This window comes from Agelaius phoeniceus, chromosome 26 (assembly GCF_051311805.1).
Source record: "Agelaius phoeniceus isolate bAgePho1 chromosome 26, bAgePho1.hap1, whole genome shotgun sequence".
NCBI lineage: Eukaryota > Metazoa > Chordata > Aves > Passeriformes > Icteridae > Agelaius > Agelaius phoeniceus.
This window is the reverse complement of record NC_135290.1, coordinates 429,341-442,418: the sequence shown is the minus strand read 5'-3', so window position 1 is coordinate 442,418 and position 13,078 is coordinate 429,341. Positions and strand designations below refer to the sequence as shown.

Sequence of the window (13,078 nt, the reverse complement as noted above, 5' to 3'; positions counted from 1 at the left end):
GCTGGCCCTGTCCCCGTGCCCACCTCGTGCCACTGGAGGGGGGGGCACGGAGCCCCTTCCCCATTTTTGCCCCCCAGGAAAATGCTCCCAGCCCCAAAAATTAAAGGAAAAAAATCTTCCCAATCAAGGGGAAATTCGAGTGAGTCACCAGAAAATTCCAGGCTGGGAGAGCTCAGGGAATGGGAGCAGGGACAGGGATTATTTGGGGTCCCCAAATCCAAGATCCCCTGAATCCAAGAGCCCCTTCCCCATTTTTTTCTCCTCCAGGGAAACGCCCCACCCCAAAAATGAAAACGAACAAGGGAGGGAGAGGTCGGGTGAGTCACTGGAAAATTCCAGACTGGGAGAGCCCAGGGAATGGGAGCAGGGGTTGGGATTACTTGGGATGGATCCAGGAGCCCCTTCCCAGGTCTGGGATCCGCCCCCAGCGCTGATAACATCCAGGGATTAATTAGGCACTAATGAACTTTGTCCTTCCCAGCTGCATCCAGCCACAATTAAAGATTTTCCCGCCCAATCCAGTGTTGGGGTGGACCTGGCTCTTCCCTTCCTTGCTGGGGTGGCTTTTTGGGGTGTTTCTGTTAAATCCCAACCTTTATGGAGCGATCGCTTCCACGGGTCCAGCACAGGGGTCCCATGGGGCTGGGACCCCCCACTCCCCATGGATGTTCCCGACAGACGCCCCCAGGCTTGGGACAACCATCCTAAGGACACCCCAACACTGGGATCACCCCCTTTTCGGGAACCCCCAACCCCACAGACCCCACCCCACACTTGGATCACCCCCTTTTTGGGACCCCCCCCCCACTCGGGTTTCGCCCCATTCCCGGGTAACCCCAATCCTACAGAGCCCCCCAGGCCCCAATGCGACCCCAAAATTCATCCCTGGGACCCCAAAATCCGCCCCTGCTCCCCCCAAGGCCGCGGCCCCAGCGCGCCTCTTTCCCAACGCGCCTTGCGACACCGGCTCCATTTGCATAGCGCCGCCCCTTACACATCACGATGTCCTTATTAGGTGAGTGACCACGCCCATTCCCACCTTGGCTCCGCCCCTCGTGCCCCGCCCCGGGTCGTGCATTCGCGGTCCTGCAGCGCCGCCTGCCGGTGACTCTGCAGCAGCGCGCAGGGCCCCGCCCCGAGACCGCCAAACCGGGACCCCGCCCTGACCCCGCCCAAACCGGGACCCCGCCCTCACCCCGCCCTCACCCCCTCCAAACCGGGACCCCCCTTCGGGACCCTGCCCTGACCCCCCCCCCCCAAACCCCGTCCTCATCCCCCAAACCTGAACCCCCCCCCGGGACGCCCCAAACCCGGGAACCCCCCTATGCACACCCTGGGCACCCCCAAAGCGGCGCCAGCCGGGGGTGGGGGCACGAAGCGCCCCCCAAACCTCAGCCCAGTCCCCTCCTGTCCCCGCTTTGGGGGTGTCCCCATCCCTGGGGGCTCTGTGTCCCCCCCGTGTCCCCTCGGGATGGCGACCCCGGGTGTCCCCCCCTCCCTCCGCAGCCCGAGAACAAAGAGGGGCAGGAGGAGGAGGAGGAGGAGGAGCGCGAAGGCCCCGGCGGTGACAGCTGGTGCCCCCCGGGTGACACGGGGACAAAGGCAGCGCTGCCGGCGACAGAGGGGCTGAGCGGGGGGCGACAGGGCGGGGGGACAGCGGCTCCGTAACACCCCAAACACCCCACAGCACCCTGCAGCACCCCAAACACCCCACAGCACCCCAAACACCCCAGAGCCGTGTGGGGTGCAGGGCGGTTTGGGGATAACAGCGGTCACAGAACAGGGCGGGACAGTTTTGGGGTGCCCCCCCCAAAAAAAATCCTCAGGCTGAGCCTCCCCAGCTCATCCCACCCATGGGGGGGAGTGAGCCCCCCAAAAATAACCCCAACTCCCGGGACCCCCCCCATCATTGGGATCCCCCGATCATCGGGACCTCCCCAGCCGGCCCAGCGTGTCCCCCCCTCCCCGCGCGGAGCTGTCGCCGCTCGGTGACACCTCGGTGACACATCGGTGGCACATCGGAGGCACATCGGTGGCACATCGGTGGCACATCGGTGACACATCGGTGGCACCTCGGTGCCCGGGCTCGGGGCAGCTGCGGCCCCGCTCCGCGCGGTGTTAACGGGGAAATGCGGGGGCGGCGGAGCAGCTGCAGCGCTGCCCTGGGGAGGGGCTCGGGGGGCTCGGGGGGCTCGGGGGGTCCCCGCCCCTCTGGGAGCGGCTGCTCGGCCCTAAAAATGCGGCGGGGAGGGGATGGAGGAGAGATCGGGGAGGGGAGGATGGACGGAGGGATGGACAGAGGGACGGACAGAGGGATGGACAGAGGGATGGACGGAGGGATGGACAGAGGGATGGACAGAGGGACAGACGGGGAGCGCACAGGACAGGCGGGGCCGGGGGTGGCCGCGGGGACAGCTGGGGACAGCTGGGGACAGTTGGGGACAGTTGGGGACAGCGGGAGGGGGCGCGGAGCCGCGCCCCAGCTGGCGGGGGGGTCCCGGCGCTGAGGGAGCGAGCGGGGACGCGGGGACAGGGCCGGGACAGATGGAGCGACGTTAATTGGTAATTAAAGCCCTCCCTGGCAGCGGAGCGGGAGCAGCAGCCGGCCGGGGGGAGGGGACACTGCCGGGGTCCCGTTCCCGGCCCGGTCCCGTCCCTTTGTCCCCAGGGACGCCCCCCAGGCTGTGACAGCCACCGCATGGCAGGGACAGCGAGCGGGGACAGGGACACACGAGGGACCCCGGGTTTTGGGGGGGCTGGGGCTGCTGCAGGTCCCTCCTGTCCCTCTGTCCCTCCTGTCCCTCTGTCCCTCCTGTCCCCTCTGTCCCTCTGTCCCTCCTGTCCTTGTCCCGGGGGTCAGGGCCGGGGTCCCGGGGGGATGAGGGCTCTCCCCGGCCCCCCCAGTGCCTTCGCTGTGGTGACGATGGGGACGGTGACCCCCGGAGCCCCTCCCGGGGGACCCTCGGCGGCTCCCGGCTCCGCGACAGGCGGCGGGCAATTAACGAGGCCGTTAATCACCGGTGGCGGGTAACGAGGGGCTCGGGGGGAGCGCGGCTGTCACCGAGCGCTGTCACCGCGCCAGGGACGGCGCCATCAGTGCCCGCTGTGCCGTGACAGCCCCGGGCCACCCAGAGGAGGGGGCGCTGGTGGCCCCGAGCCCGCCCAGAGCCGCGGGGCTGTCCCCAGCCCTGTCCCCATGGCGGGCACAGCCCCAGGGCCCCGGGGAGGGCTCAGAGGGGTCCCAGCCCGGCTCCAGCTCTCGCCCCCCACTCTGCTGTCCCTGTCCTGTCTCTGTCCTTGTCCCTGTCCCATCCCTGTCCGTGTCCCTGTCCCTGTCCCCCCTCCCCTCAGTGACACACAGCTCCTCTCCCCGATGTGACACAAATTTGGGTTTATTCACCGACAGCCCCAAACCCGGCAGCACCCCCGGGTGGGCAGGGGGGCTGGGAGGGCTGGGACTCCCCGTGTCCCTCAGGGGTCACGGGCTGATGTCCCTGGGTGTCCCACTTTGATGTCCCTGAGCTGCCATAGGCTGGCGCCCATCAGGTGTCCCAGGCTGGTGTCCCCAGGGCCCCAGCTGGACGTCCCCCAGATGTCACAGCTTGGTGTCACACATTGACGCCCATCAGGTTCACCGGGCGCCCCCCATAGCGTTTGGAGATGTCGGCCTCGATCTGCAACGGCACCGGGGGGGGCTCAGGGCCACCGGGGGCTCGGGGGGCTCGGGGGCATTCCCGGGGTGTCCCCCCGGCCCTCACCAGCCTCTGCAGCTCCCTGGTTCTCTCCTGCAGCTGCTGCAGCCGCGGCTCCAGCGCTCCCTGCTCGGCCAGGGCCTGGCGGCGCCGCTGCCCCAGCGCCTCCCGCTTGGCCAGCAGCAGCTCGGCCTGGAGACTCTGCTGCCGCAGCAGGGCCGTGACGCGCTCCACGTACCTGGGGACAGGGACAGAGGGGACAGAGGGGTCATGGGGACAGGGACACGGGGACAGGAACATGGGGTCACACTGCATGGCTTGGGGACAGCTCCGCCTGGAGACTCTGCTGCCGCAGCAGGGCCGTGACGCGCTCCACGTACCTGGGACAGGGACAGAGGGGACAGAGGGGTCACGGGGACACGGGGACAGGGACACGGGGACAGGGACACGGGGTCATGGGGACAGGGACACGGGGACAGGGACATGGGGTCACACTGCATGGCTTGGGTACAGCTTGGCCTGGAGACTCTGCTGCCGCAGCAGGGCCGTGACGCGCTCCACGTACCTGGGGACAGGGACAGAGGGGACACGGGGACACGGGGACAGGGACACAGGGTCATAGGGACAGGGACACAGGGTCACACTGCATGGCTTGGGTACAGCTCGGCCTGGAGACGCAGCAGGGCCGTGACGCGCTCCACGTACCTGGGGACAGGGGACAGGGTCATGGGGACAGAGGGGACAGAGAGGACAGAGACCCCAATGGGTGACATTGTCTGGGGACACACTGCAGGGCCCCCCCTCCAGCCCCGGGTAAAGGGCTGGTTTAGGGCTACTTTAGGGGCTGGTTTGGGGCTGGTTTGGGGCTGGTTTGGGGCATTCTTTAGGGCTATTTTAGGAATTATTTTAGGGGCCAGTTTAGGGCTATTTTAGGGGCTGGTTCAGGGCTATTTTAGGGCTATTTTAGGGGCTTTTTTGGGGCTATTTTAGGGGCTGGTTTAAGGCTATTTTAGGCGCTTTTTAGGATTATTTTAGGGGCTATTTTGGGGCTATTGGAGGGTCTGTTTTGGGGCTATTTGAGGGTCTGTTTTGGGGCTATTTGGGGTCTGTTTTGGGGGCTTCTTTAGGGCTATTTTAGGGGCTGTTTTAGGGCTATTGGAGGGTCTGTTTTGGGGCAGTTTGGGGCAGTTTGGGGCAGGGCAGGCACCTGGGCGAGGCGAGGATCATGCAGAGGTGCTGCACGCTGCGGGAGCAGAGCTGGGCCAGCAGCCCCCGGGCCGTGGCCAGCTGGGCCCGCAGGCGCTCGGGGCTCTGGCCCTGCAGCACGGCCGGGGCCAGCTGGAACTGGCTCAGGGCCACCACGTCCAGGGCCTCGTCCTCCAGCTCCAGCAGCCGCTGCGCCAGGAACAGCTCCAGCTGTGGGACAGGGAATGGGACAGCGTCAGGGACAGCGACGGGGACAGCAACAGGGACAGCAACGGGGACAGCAATGGGGACAGCAATGGGGACACCACCACCAGGGCCACCCCCAGGGCCACTGGTGTCCCTGGTGCCCACCTCCATGAGCTCGTCGATGAACTGGTTCCGAGTCTCGGGGTTCTCCAGCAGGGTCAGCGCGTCCGAGCCACGGGCAACGCCCTCGGGGGCTGCAGCGGGGTGGGACCCCAAAGCCTGCTCAGCTTCACCCCAAAATCCCTGCCCAGCACCCAGAAACCCTGCCCAGAACCTGGAAACACTGCCCAGAACCTGGAAACACTGCCCAGAACCCAAAATCCCTGCCCAGCACCCAGAATCCCTGCCCAGCACCCAGAAACCCTGCCCAGAACCCAAAAACCCTGCCCAGAACCCAAAATCCCTGCCCAGAACCCAAAATCCCTGCCCAGCACCCAGAATCCCTGCCCAGCACCCAAAATCCCTGCCCAGAACCCAAAATCCCTGCCCAGCACCCAGAAACCCTGCCCAGAACCCAGAAACACTGCCCAGAACCCAAAATCCCTGCCCAGAACCCAAAAACCCTGCCCAGAACCCAAAATCCCTGCCCAGAACCCAAAATCCCTGCCCAGCACCCAGAATCTCTGCCCAGCACCCAAACCCCACTCCCTGCCCCATCCCAAACCCCTCTGGGGGTTCCAGGGGCACTGGGAATGGGGAATTTGGGGGGATTTGGGCGCTGCCCGTGCCCCCCAGGACCCCCGAGCCCTGCTCACCCTCAGTTCCAGCCTCCACCACCGTGATTGTCCCCTCCTGTCCCTTCTCTCCATCACCCCAGTCGATGCCATCGTCCCCCTGCAGAGCAAAGGGTGACAAAGGGGGACAAAGGGTGACAAAGGGGGATTTGGGGACACAGGGACACCCCTGGCCATGGGGCTGTCACAAACCTGGGGCTCTACTGTGATCGTCCCCTCCTGTCCCTTCTCTCCATCGCCCCAGTCGATGCCATCGTCCCCCTGCGGAGCAAAGGGTGACACAGGGGGACACAGGGGTGACACAGGGGTGACACAGGGGTGACACAGGGGGATTTGGGGACACAGGGACATCGCCCCAACCAACGCCACCGTCCCCTGAGGGAGGAAAGGTGACAAAGGGTGACACAGGGGGACACAGGGCTGTCACCCACCTGGGGGCTGGGCTCCACCGTGATGCCCCAGTCAATGTCCCCGCCCTGGGGCGGCTCCGTGGGGAAATCCCCCCAATCGATCTGCGGGAAAACCCCAAACCCCAAACCCTGTGAGGCACGGCCGGCCCCAAACCCCAAATACCAAACCCCAAACCCCATGAGGCACGGCCGGCCCCAAACCCCAAATCCCAAACCCCAAACCCCAAACCCCGTGAGGCACGGCCAGCCCCAAACCCCAAACCCGAAATCCCAAATCCCAAACCCCAAACCCCATGAGGCACGGCTGACCCCAAACCCCAAACCCGAAATCTCAAACCCCAAACCCCGTGAGGCACAGCCTGACCCCAAACCCCAAACCCCAAATCCCAAACCCCAAATCCCAAACCCCAAACCCTGTGAAGCACAGCCCGACCCCAAACCCCAAACCCCATACCCCAAATCCCAAATCCCAAACCCCAAACCCCAACCCCGTGAAGCACAGCCCGACCCCAAACCCCAGCTCTGTGAGGCACAGCCAGCCCCAAACCCACCCGGCAGCACCAGGGGTGTCCCCGTGTCCCCCCCATGTCCCCCCATGTCCCCCCATGTCCCCCGGGCAGCACCCACTGTGTCCCCCCGTGTCCCCCCGTGTCCCCCGTGTCCCCCCATGTCCCCCATGTCCCCCCGTGTCCCCCCATGTCCCCCATGTCCCCCCGTATCCCCCATGTCCCTCCGTGTCCCCCCATGTCCCCCCATGTCCCCCCGTATCCCCCATGTCCCTCCGTGTCCCCCCATGTCCCCCCATGTCCCCCCATGTCCCCCATGTCCCCTGGCCAGCACCCACCGTGTCCCCCATGTCCCCCATGTCCCCCATGTCCCCCATGTCCCCCATGTCTCCCCGTGTCCCCCCATGTCCCCCCGTGTCCCCGTGTCCCCTGCCCAGCACCCACTGTGTCCCCCCATGTCCCCTGTGTCTCCCGTGTCCCCCATGTCCCCCATGTCTCCCCGTGTCCCCCCATGTCCCCTGGGCAGCACCCACCGTGTCCTGCGGGGGCGGCTCCGGTGCCTCTGGGGGTGGCTGGGGCCGCTCCAGCTGCAGCGGCTCCTGCCCCGTGCGCCACCGGAACACCGAGGAGTTCCCGTGGGACACCACGTGCCGCAGCAGCGGCAGCGCCTGCGCTCCGGGGCTGGGACGGGGACAGGGACATGGGAACATGGGACAGAACTGGGGATATGGGGACAGGGACAGGGACATGGGGACATGGGACAGAGACAGGGACACGGACAGCACAGGGACATGGGGACAGGGACAGAACTGGGGATACGGGAACACGGGACAGCACAGGGACATGGGGACAGCACGGGGACACAGGGACACGGGACAGAACCGGGGATATGGGAACAGCACAGGGACAGGGGGACAGCACAGGGGACATGGGGACACAGGACAGAACCGGGGATATGGGGACATGGGGACAGCATGGGGACAGGGAGCATGGGGACAGCATTGGGGACGGGGTTGGTTATGGGGACATCAGGGATGGGGACACCTCAGCATCCGCAGTGCCAGGGTTTTGGAGGGACCAGGAGCTGTTTTGGGGAAGTGTGGGGAGCTGGGGCTGTGTTAGGGGAGCTGAGGGATGTTTTGGGGTTGGTTTGGGGCTGTTTTGGGGGTGTCAGGGCTGTCCCCACCTGTCACACACGAAGGCCACGCAGGCCTGGTACAGCTCGATGGCGTCCCCGAGGGCGCTGGCGCCGTCCCCGACGCGGGACAGCAGCGACGGCAGCGCCTGCACCTGAGCCAGCAGCTCCCGGCGCACGTCCTCGCCCTGGGGACACCGCGGGGACACTTGGGGACACCGCGGGGACACTTGGGGACACCGCGGGGACACTTGGGGACACTTGGGGTCTGTTTTGGGCTCTGTTTGGGGTTACTCTGGGGCCCCTTTGGGGTTATTTCAGGGCTGATTCAGGCTCTGTTCAGGGGTTACTCTGGGGCCCATTTTGGGGTTATTCCAGCCCTCTTTGGGGCTGTTTTAGGCCTGTTTCAGGCTCTGTTCAGGGGTTATTTTGGGGCCCATTTGAGGTCATTGCAGCCCCATTTGGGGTTATTCCAGGCTTGTTTTGGGGTCTATTTGCAGTTATTCTAGGGTTGGTCTGGGGCCATTCCCAGCCCGTTTTGGGCTCCCCCTGGGGCCATTCCCAGCCCGTTCCAGGCTCTGTTCAGAGCCATTCCCGGCCCATTCCAGGCTCCCCCTGGGGCCATTCCCAGCCCGTTGTTCCAGGCTCGGTCCAGGGCCATTCCCAGCCCGTTCCAGGCTCTGTTCAGAGCCATTCCCAGCCCGTTTAGGGCTCCCCCTGGTGCCATTCCCAGCCCGTTTTGGGCTCCCCCTGGGGCCATTCCCAGCCCGTTCCAGGCTCTGTTCAGAGCCATTCCCGGCCCGTTGTTCCAGGCTCCCCCTGGGGCCATTCCCAGCCCGTTGTTCCAGGCTCTGTTCAGGGCCATTCCCGGCCCATTCCAGGCTCCCTCTGGGGCCATTCCCAGCCCATTCCAGGCTCCCCCTGGGGCCATTCCCGGCCCGTTGTTCCAGGCTCCCCTGGGGCCATTCCCAGCCCGTTCCAGGCTCTGTTCGGTGCCATTCCCAGCCCGTTGTTCCAGGCTCCCCCTGGGGCCATTCCCAGCCCGTTGTTCCAGGCTCCCCTGGGGCCATTCCCAGCCCATTCCAGGCTCCCCCTGGGGCCATTCCCAGCCCGTTGTCCCAGGCTCTGTTCAGGGCCATTCCCAGCCCGTTTTGGGCTCCCCCTGGTGCCATTCCCAGCCCGTTGTCCCAGGCTCCCCGGGGCACTCACGGCGATGCCGTACTGGCGGCAGGAGCCCAGGAAGCGCTCGCGGAGCTCCCCTGCCCGCGCCTGGCACTCGTCCTCGCGCCGCGCCAGCTCCTGCTGCGCCTGCAGGCACCGGCCCCGCTGCCTCCGCAGCGCCGGCAGCTCGTAGCTGATGCTGCGCCCCAGCAGGCTCGAGAGCTCGGCTGGGGGACACCGGGGTCACCCCAGAGGCTCAGGGGGTCCCAGCATCCCGGGGGGCTCATCCCGCTGGGACCGGGCGTTCCCATGAGCCCTGGGCTTTAAATGCTGCCCTGTCCCGGTTTGGGGGCTGAATTCGCCTTTAAATCCCATCCCATCCCATCCCAGTTTGGGGGCTGAATTCGCCTTTAAATCCCATCCCATCCCATCCCATCCCAGTTTGGGGGCTGAATTTGCCTTTAAATCCCATCCCATCCCAACCCATCCCATCCCATCCCATCCCATCCCAGTTTGGGGGCTGAATTTGCCTTTAAATCCCATCCCATCCCATCCCAGTTTGGGGGCTGAATTCACCTTTAAATCCCATCCCATCCCATCCCATCCCAGTTTGGGGGCTGAATTCACCTTTAAATCCCATCCCATCCTATCCCATCTCATCCCATCCTGTCCCATCCCAGTTTGGGGGCTGAATTCACCTTTAAATCCCATCCCATCCCATCCCATCTCATCCCATCCTGTCCCATCCCAGTTTGGGGGCTGAATTCGCCTTTAAATCCCATCCCATCCCATCCCAATTTGGGGGCTGAATTCACCTTTAAATCCCATCCCATCCCATCCCATCCCATCCCAGTTTGGGGACCGAATTCCCCTTTAAATCCCACTGGGCTTTGGCCTTCCCACAAATCCCATCCTGTCCCATCCCAGTCCATCCCATTCAGTTTGGGGACTGAATTCCACCCACCCAGGGCGTTCTTTGGGACCCTTTGGGGAATTCCCATTATTCCCATTATTCCCATTATTCCCATCATTCCCATTATTCCCATTCCCTCTCACCCAGGTAGGCGTTGTCCTTCTCATAGAGGGACACGATCTCCTGCCAGTCCTGGGGACAGACACGAGGGTCAGCAGGAGCAGGAGGAGGATGAGGAGGATGAGGAGGAAGAGGAGGGCGCTCCCACCTTCATCCTCTGGGATGAGTAGCGCCCAAAGAGGTTCTTGGTGGAGGCCTCGGTGCCCTTGAGGATCTCCACGATGCGCAGGCAGTGGAAATAGTGCAGGTCTGGGGGGAGCAAGGGGGTCAGGGGAGCCCTGGGGGGCTTTGGGGGAGCCCTGGGGGGTTTTAGGAGACCCCCGGGAGGTTTTGGGAGGTTTTTGAGCTGCCACCACCACCCCTTTGTGAACAACCCTTCCACCCCAAATCCTGGCTCTGCAGGGGGGGAGATCCATGCCAAAATCCCAAATCCCAAACCCCAAATCCCCAATTCCCAAACCACCAAACCCCCAAATTCCAAACCCCCAAACCCCAAATCTGAAATCCCCAAACCCCAGACCCCAAACCCCAATTCCCAAGCCCCCAAACCCCAGGTCTGAAATCCCCAATTCCCAATTCCCAATACCCCGACCCCAAACCCCCCAAACCCCCCAAACCCTGATCCCCCCCAGTCCCGGAGCACTGACAGGAGCCCTGGAGCAGCTCTCGGATCTCGGGGTGCTCGGGCATGTCCTGCAGCGCCGCCCGGATCCGCTCCCGCACCTGCGCCACCTGCGCCGGCCAGCGCCGCCCACAGTGCCGGCGGTCCAGCAGCCAGTCTGGGGACACGGGGACACGGGGACAGTGCCATCACCATGGGGACATGGGGACAGTGCCATCACCATGGGGACAGTGCCATCACCATGGGGACATGGGGACATGGGGACAGTGCCATCACCATGGGGACACCGGGACAGGGACACTGCAGGGACAGCGCCGCCCGCAGTGCCGCCGGTCCAGCAGCCCGTCTGGGGACACGGGGGTCACCGAGGGGACACTCGGGCTCTGGGGACATCCCCGGGCTCCGGGGACACGGGGAGCAAACACCGGGAGGAATTCCCGAGTCTTTTCCCAAAGCCTGGGACGGATCCGCAGCTGGAGGGGAAAGCGGGAGCTGGGCTGGGATAACCGGGATAAATTCCCCGTTCCTGCCCAGTCTGGAGGGAAAGCGGAGCCGGGGCTCACTCCCGTACCCAGGAGCTTGCTGGTCTGGATGTCGATGGGCACATTCTGGTAGTCCTGGGGAGCGGCCTGCGGGGAGAACACGGCAGGGGCGGGGCTGCGGCAACCGGCACCGGCACCGGGAGCGGCACCGGGAGAGGGGCCGGGACCCTTCGCTCCAGCGCCAGGCCCGGGCTGTCCCCGCTGCCCCGCGCCTGGACCCGATCCCGGACCTTTCCCCGCTCCCGTTTCCGATCCCGATCCCGGACCCTTCTCCGATCCCGCTCCCGTTCCCGATCCCGCTCCCGAACCCTTCCCCGCTCCCGGTGCCTCTCCCGCTCCCGCTCCCGAACCCTTCTCCGCTCCCGCTCCCGTTTCCGATCCCGCTCCCGGTCCCGGTCCCGCTCCCGGTCCCGGTCCCGCTCCCGGTCCGCACCTGCATCTTTCCCGGCCCCGCCTCTCCACTTCCGCCCTCCCCGCCCCAGCCAATCGCCTCCCTCAGCGCCCGCGCCTCGGCCAATCAAAGCGCGCTCCGCCCCGAGGTCGAACTCTCACCAATCAGAAGGCGGCAGCTCGGAGGCAGCGCCACGTCCCTGTGTTTCCATTGGCTGGAGGGGAAAGGGGCGGGGTGAGCGCGGACCAATCGGAGCGGGCGGTGGGAGTTTGGGGGTCCCGATCCCGCTCCCGGAGCAAGTCCCGGTCCCGATCCCGTCTCCAAACCTGGAACCAATCCCGGTCCCGGTCCCAAACCTGGAACCAATCCCGATCCTGCTCCCGGTCACAATTCCGATCCCGATCCCGGCCATAGTCCCAGTCCCAGTCCCAGTCCTAAACCCCGGTCCCGGTCCCGGTCCCATCCCGGCCTTAATCCCGGTCCCAAACCTGGAAGCAATCCCGATCCCGGCCTTAATCCCGGTCCCAAACCTGGCGCCAATCCCGGTCCCGGTCCCAAGGTGCCCCAGCACCGAGCCGGGATCCCCGGGATCGCCCCCAGCCGTCCCTGCGGGGATCCACAGGAGGCTCCCGGGCAGATCCCAAACCCTGCGGGATCCCCAGCATCCCCCAGAGCAGATCCCAGATCCCTTGGGATCCACTGGGAGCCCCAGGACACATCCCCGGCCACCCGGGGCCACCCAGAGCCATCCAGGGCCACTCAGAGCCATCCAGGGCCGCTCAGAGCGACCCAAAGCCACCCAGGGCCACCCGGGGCCACCCGAGGCCACTCCGGGCCACCCTCCCGGGGCTGGCACCGCTCCCTGTCATGAATATTCAGCCGTGCCTGGCCCGGCCCCGCTGTTTGCTCCGGCAGGAGGGGTTTGGGAGCGGGTTCACCTTGACGGGAACACCGGGACAGCCGCAGGTGAGCGGCACCTGCCCGCGCTGCCCCCCGGGACACGCCCGGGACACCCCGGGACACCCCGGGACACCCCCGGGACCCCCGGGACCCCCGGACACCCCCGGGACACCCCCGGGACCCCCGGAGGCGGCAGGAGCAGGTACCGGGGTGCGGTGTCCGGGCTGGGCATGGGCTGTGGGACCCCAGGGGACACTCTGGGGACACGGCCGGGGACGGTCCCACCTGGCGCTGGGGACACAGGGGCCACCAGCGGGGCGGTGGCCGCGGTCTCTGTGCCCCTGTCCCCGTGTCGCTAAGGGCAAAGGGGTTTTTATCCCCAAAGCGACATCGGGGAGGGCTCGCTGGTGGCTGAGCGCCACGGGGACAGGGATGGGGACAGGGATGGGGACAGGGACGGGGACAGGGACCGGGACACGGGGCAGGGCTGGGCCCCGGGC

General features: G+C 65.8%; 1 protein-coding gene across 4 annotated transcripts; it reads right to left on the bottom strand.

Annotated features, from left to right (window-relative positions):
* Positions 1–3,374: 3,374 nt before the first annotated feature.
* CDK5RAP3 (CDK5 regulatory subunit associated protein 3) lies at positions 3,375–11,760 on the bottom strand. 4 transcript variants are annotated; one of them, XM_077190864.1, is made up of 15 exons: positions 11,721–11,760; positions 11,317–11,374; positions 10,771–10,902; positions 10,272–10,372; positions 10,147–10,195; positions 9,139–9,317; positions 7,981–8,117; positions 7,328–7,475; positions 6,310–6,390; positions 6,071–6,139; positions 5,900–5,978; positions 5,250–5,338; positions 4,900–5,108; positions 3,759–3,930; positions 3,375–3,674 (listed from the first exon to the last, which is right to left on the bottom strand). In XM_077190864.1, exons 1-15 carry the CDS (start codon positions 11,724–11,726, stop codon positions 3,609–3,611), a joined length of 1,575 nt encoding a protein of 524 aa, XP_077046979.1. In that variant the 5' UTR covers positions 11,727–11,760; the 3' UTR covers positions 3,375–3,608. The 4 variants fall into 4 exon arrangements, with proteins under 4 accessions (XP_077046979.1, XP_077046980.1, XP_077046981.1 ...); XM_077190865.1 differs by lacking the exon at positions 6,071–6,139; XM_077190866.1 differs by lacking the exons at positions 3,375–3,674; positions 3,759–3,930 and adding an exon at positions 3,945–4,257.
* Between the last annotated feature and the right edge of the window lie 1,318 nt (positions 11,761–13,078).

Coding starts and splice junctions, on each gene's coding strand:
- CDK5RAP3 (XM_077190864.1), bottom strand. Junction 6,391..7,327: donor AGCCGCCCCCGCAGGACACG/GTGGGTGCTGCC, acceptor GTTTTCCCGCAG/ATCGATTGGGGGGATTTCCC. Junction 3,675..3,758: donor CCAGGGAGCTGCAGAGGCTG/GTGAGGGCCGGG, acceptor GTGCCGTTGCAG/ATCGAGGCCGACATCTCCAA.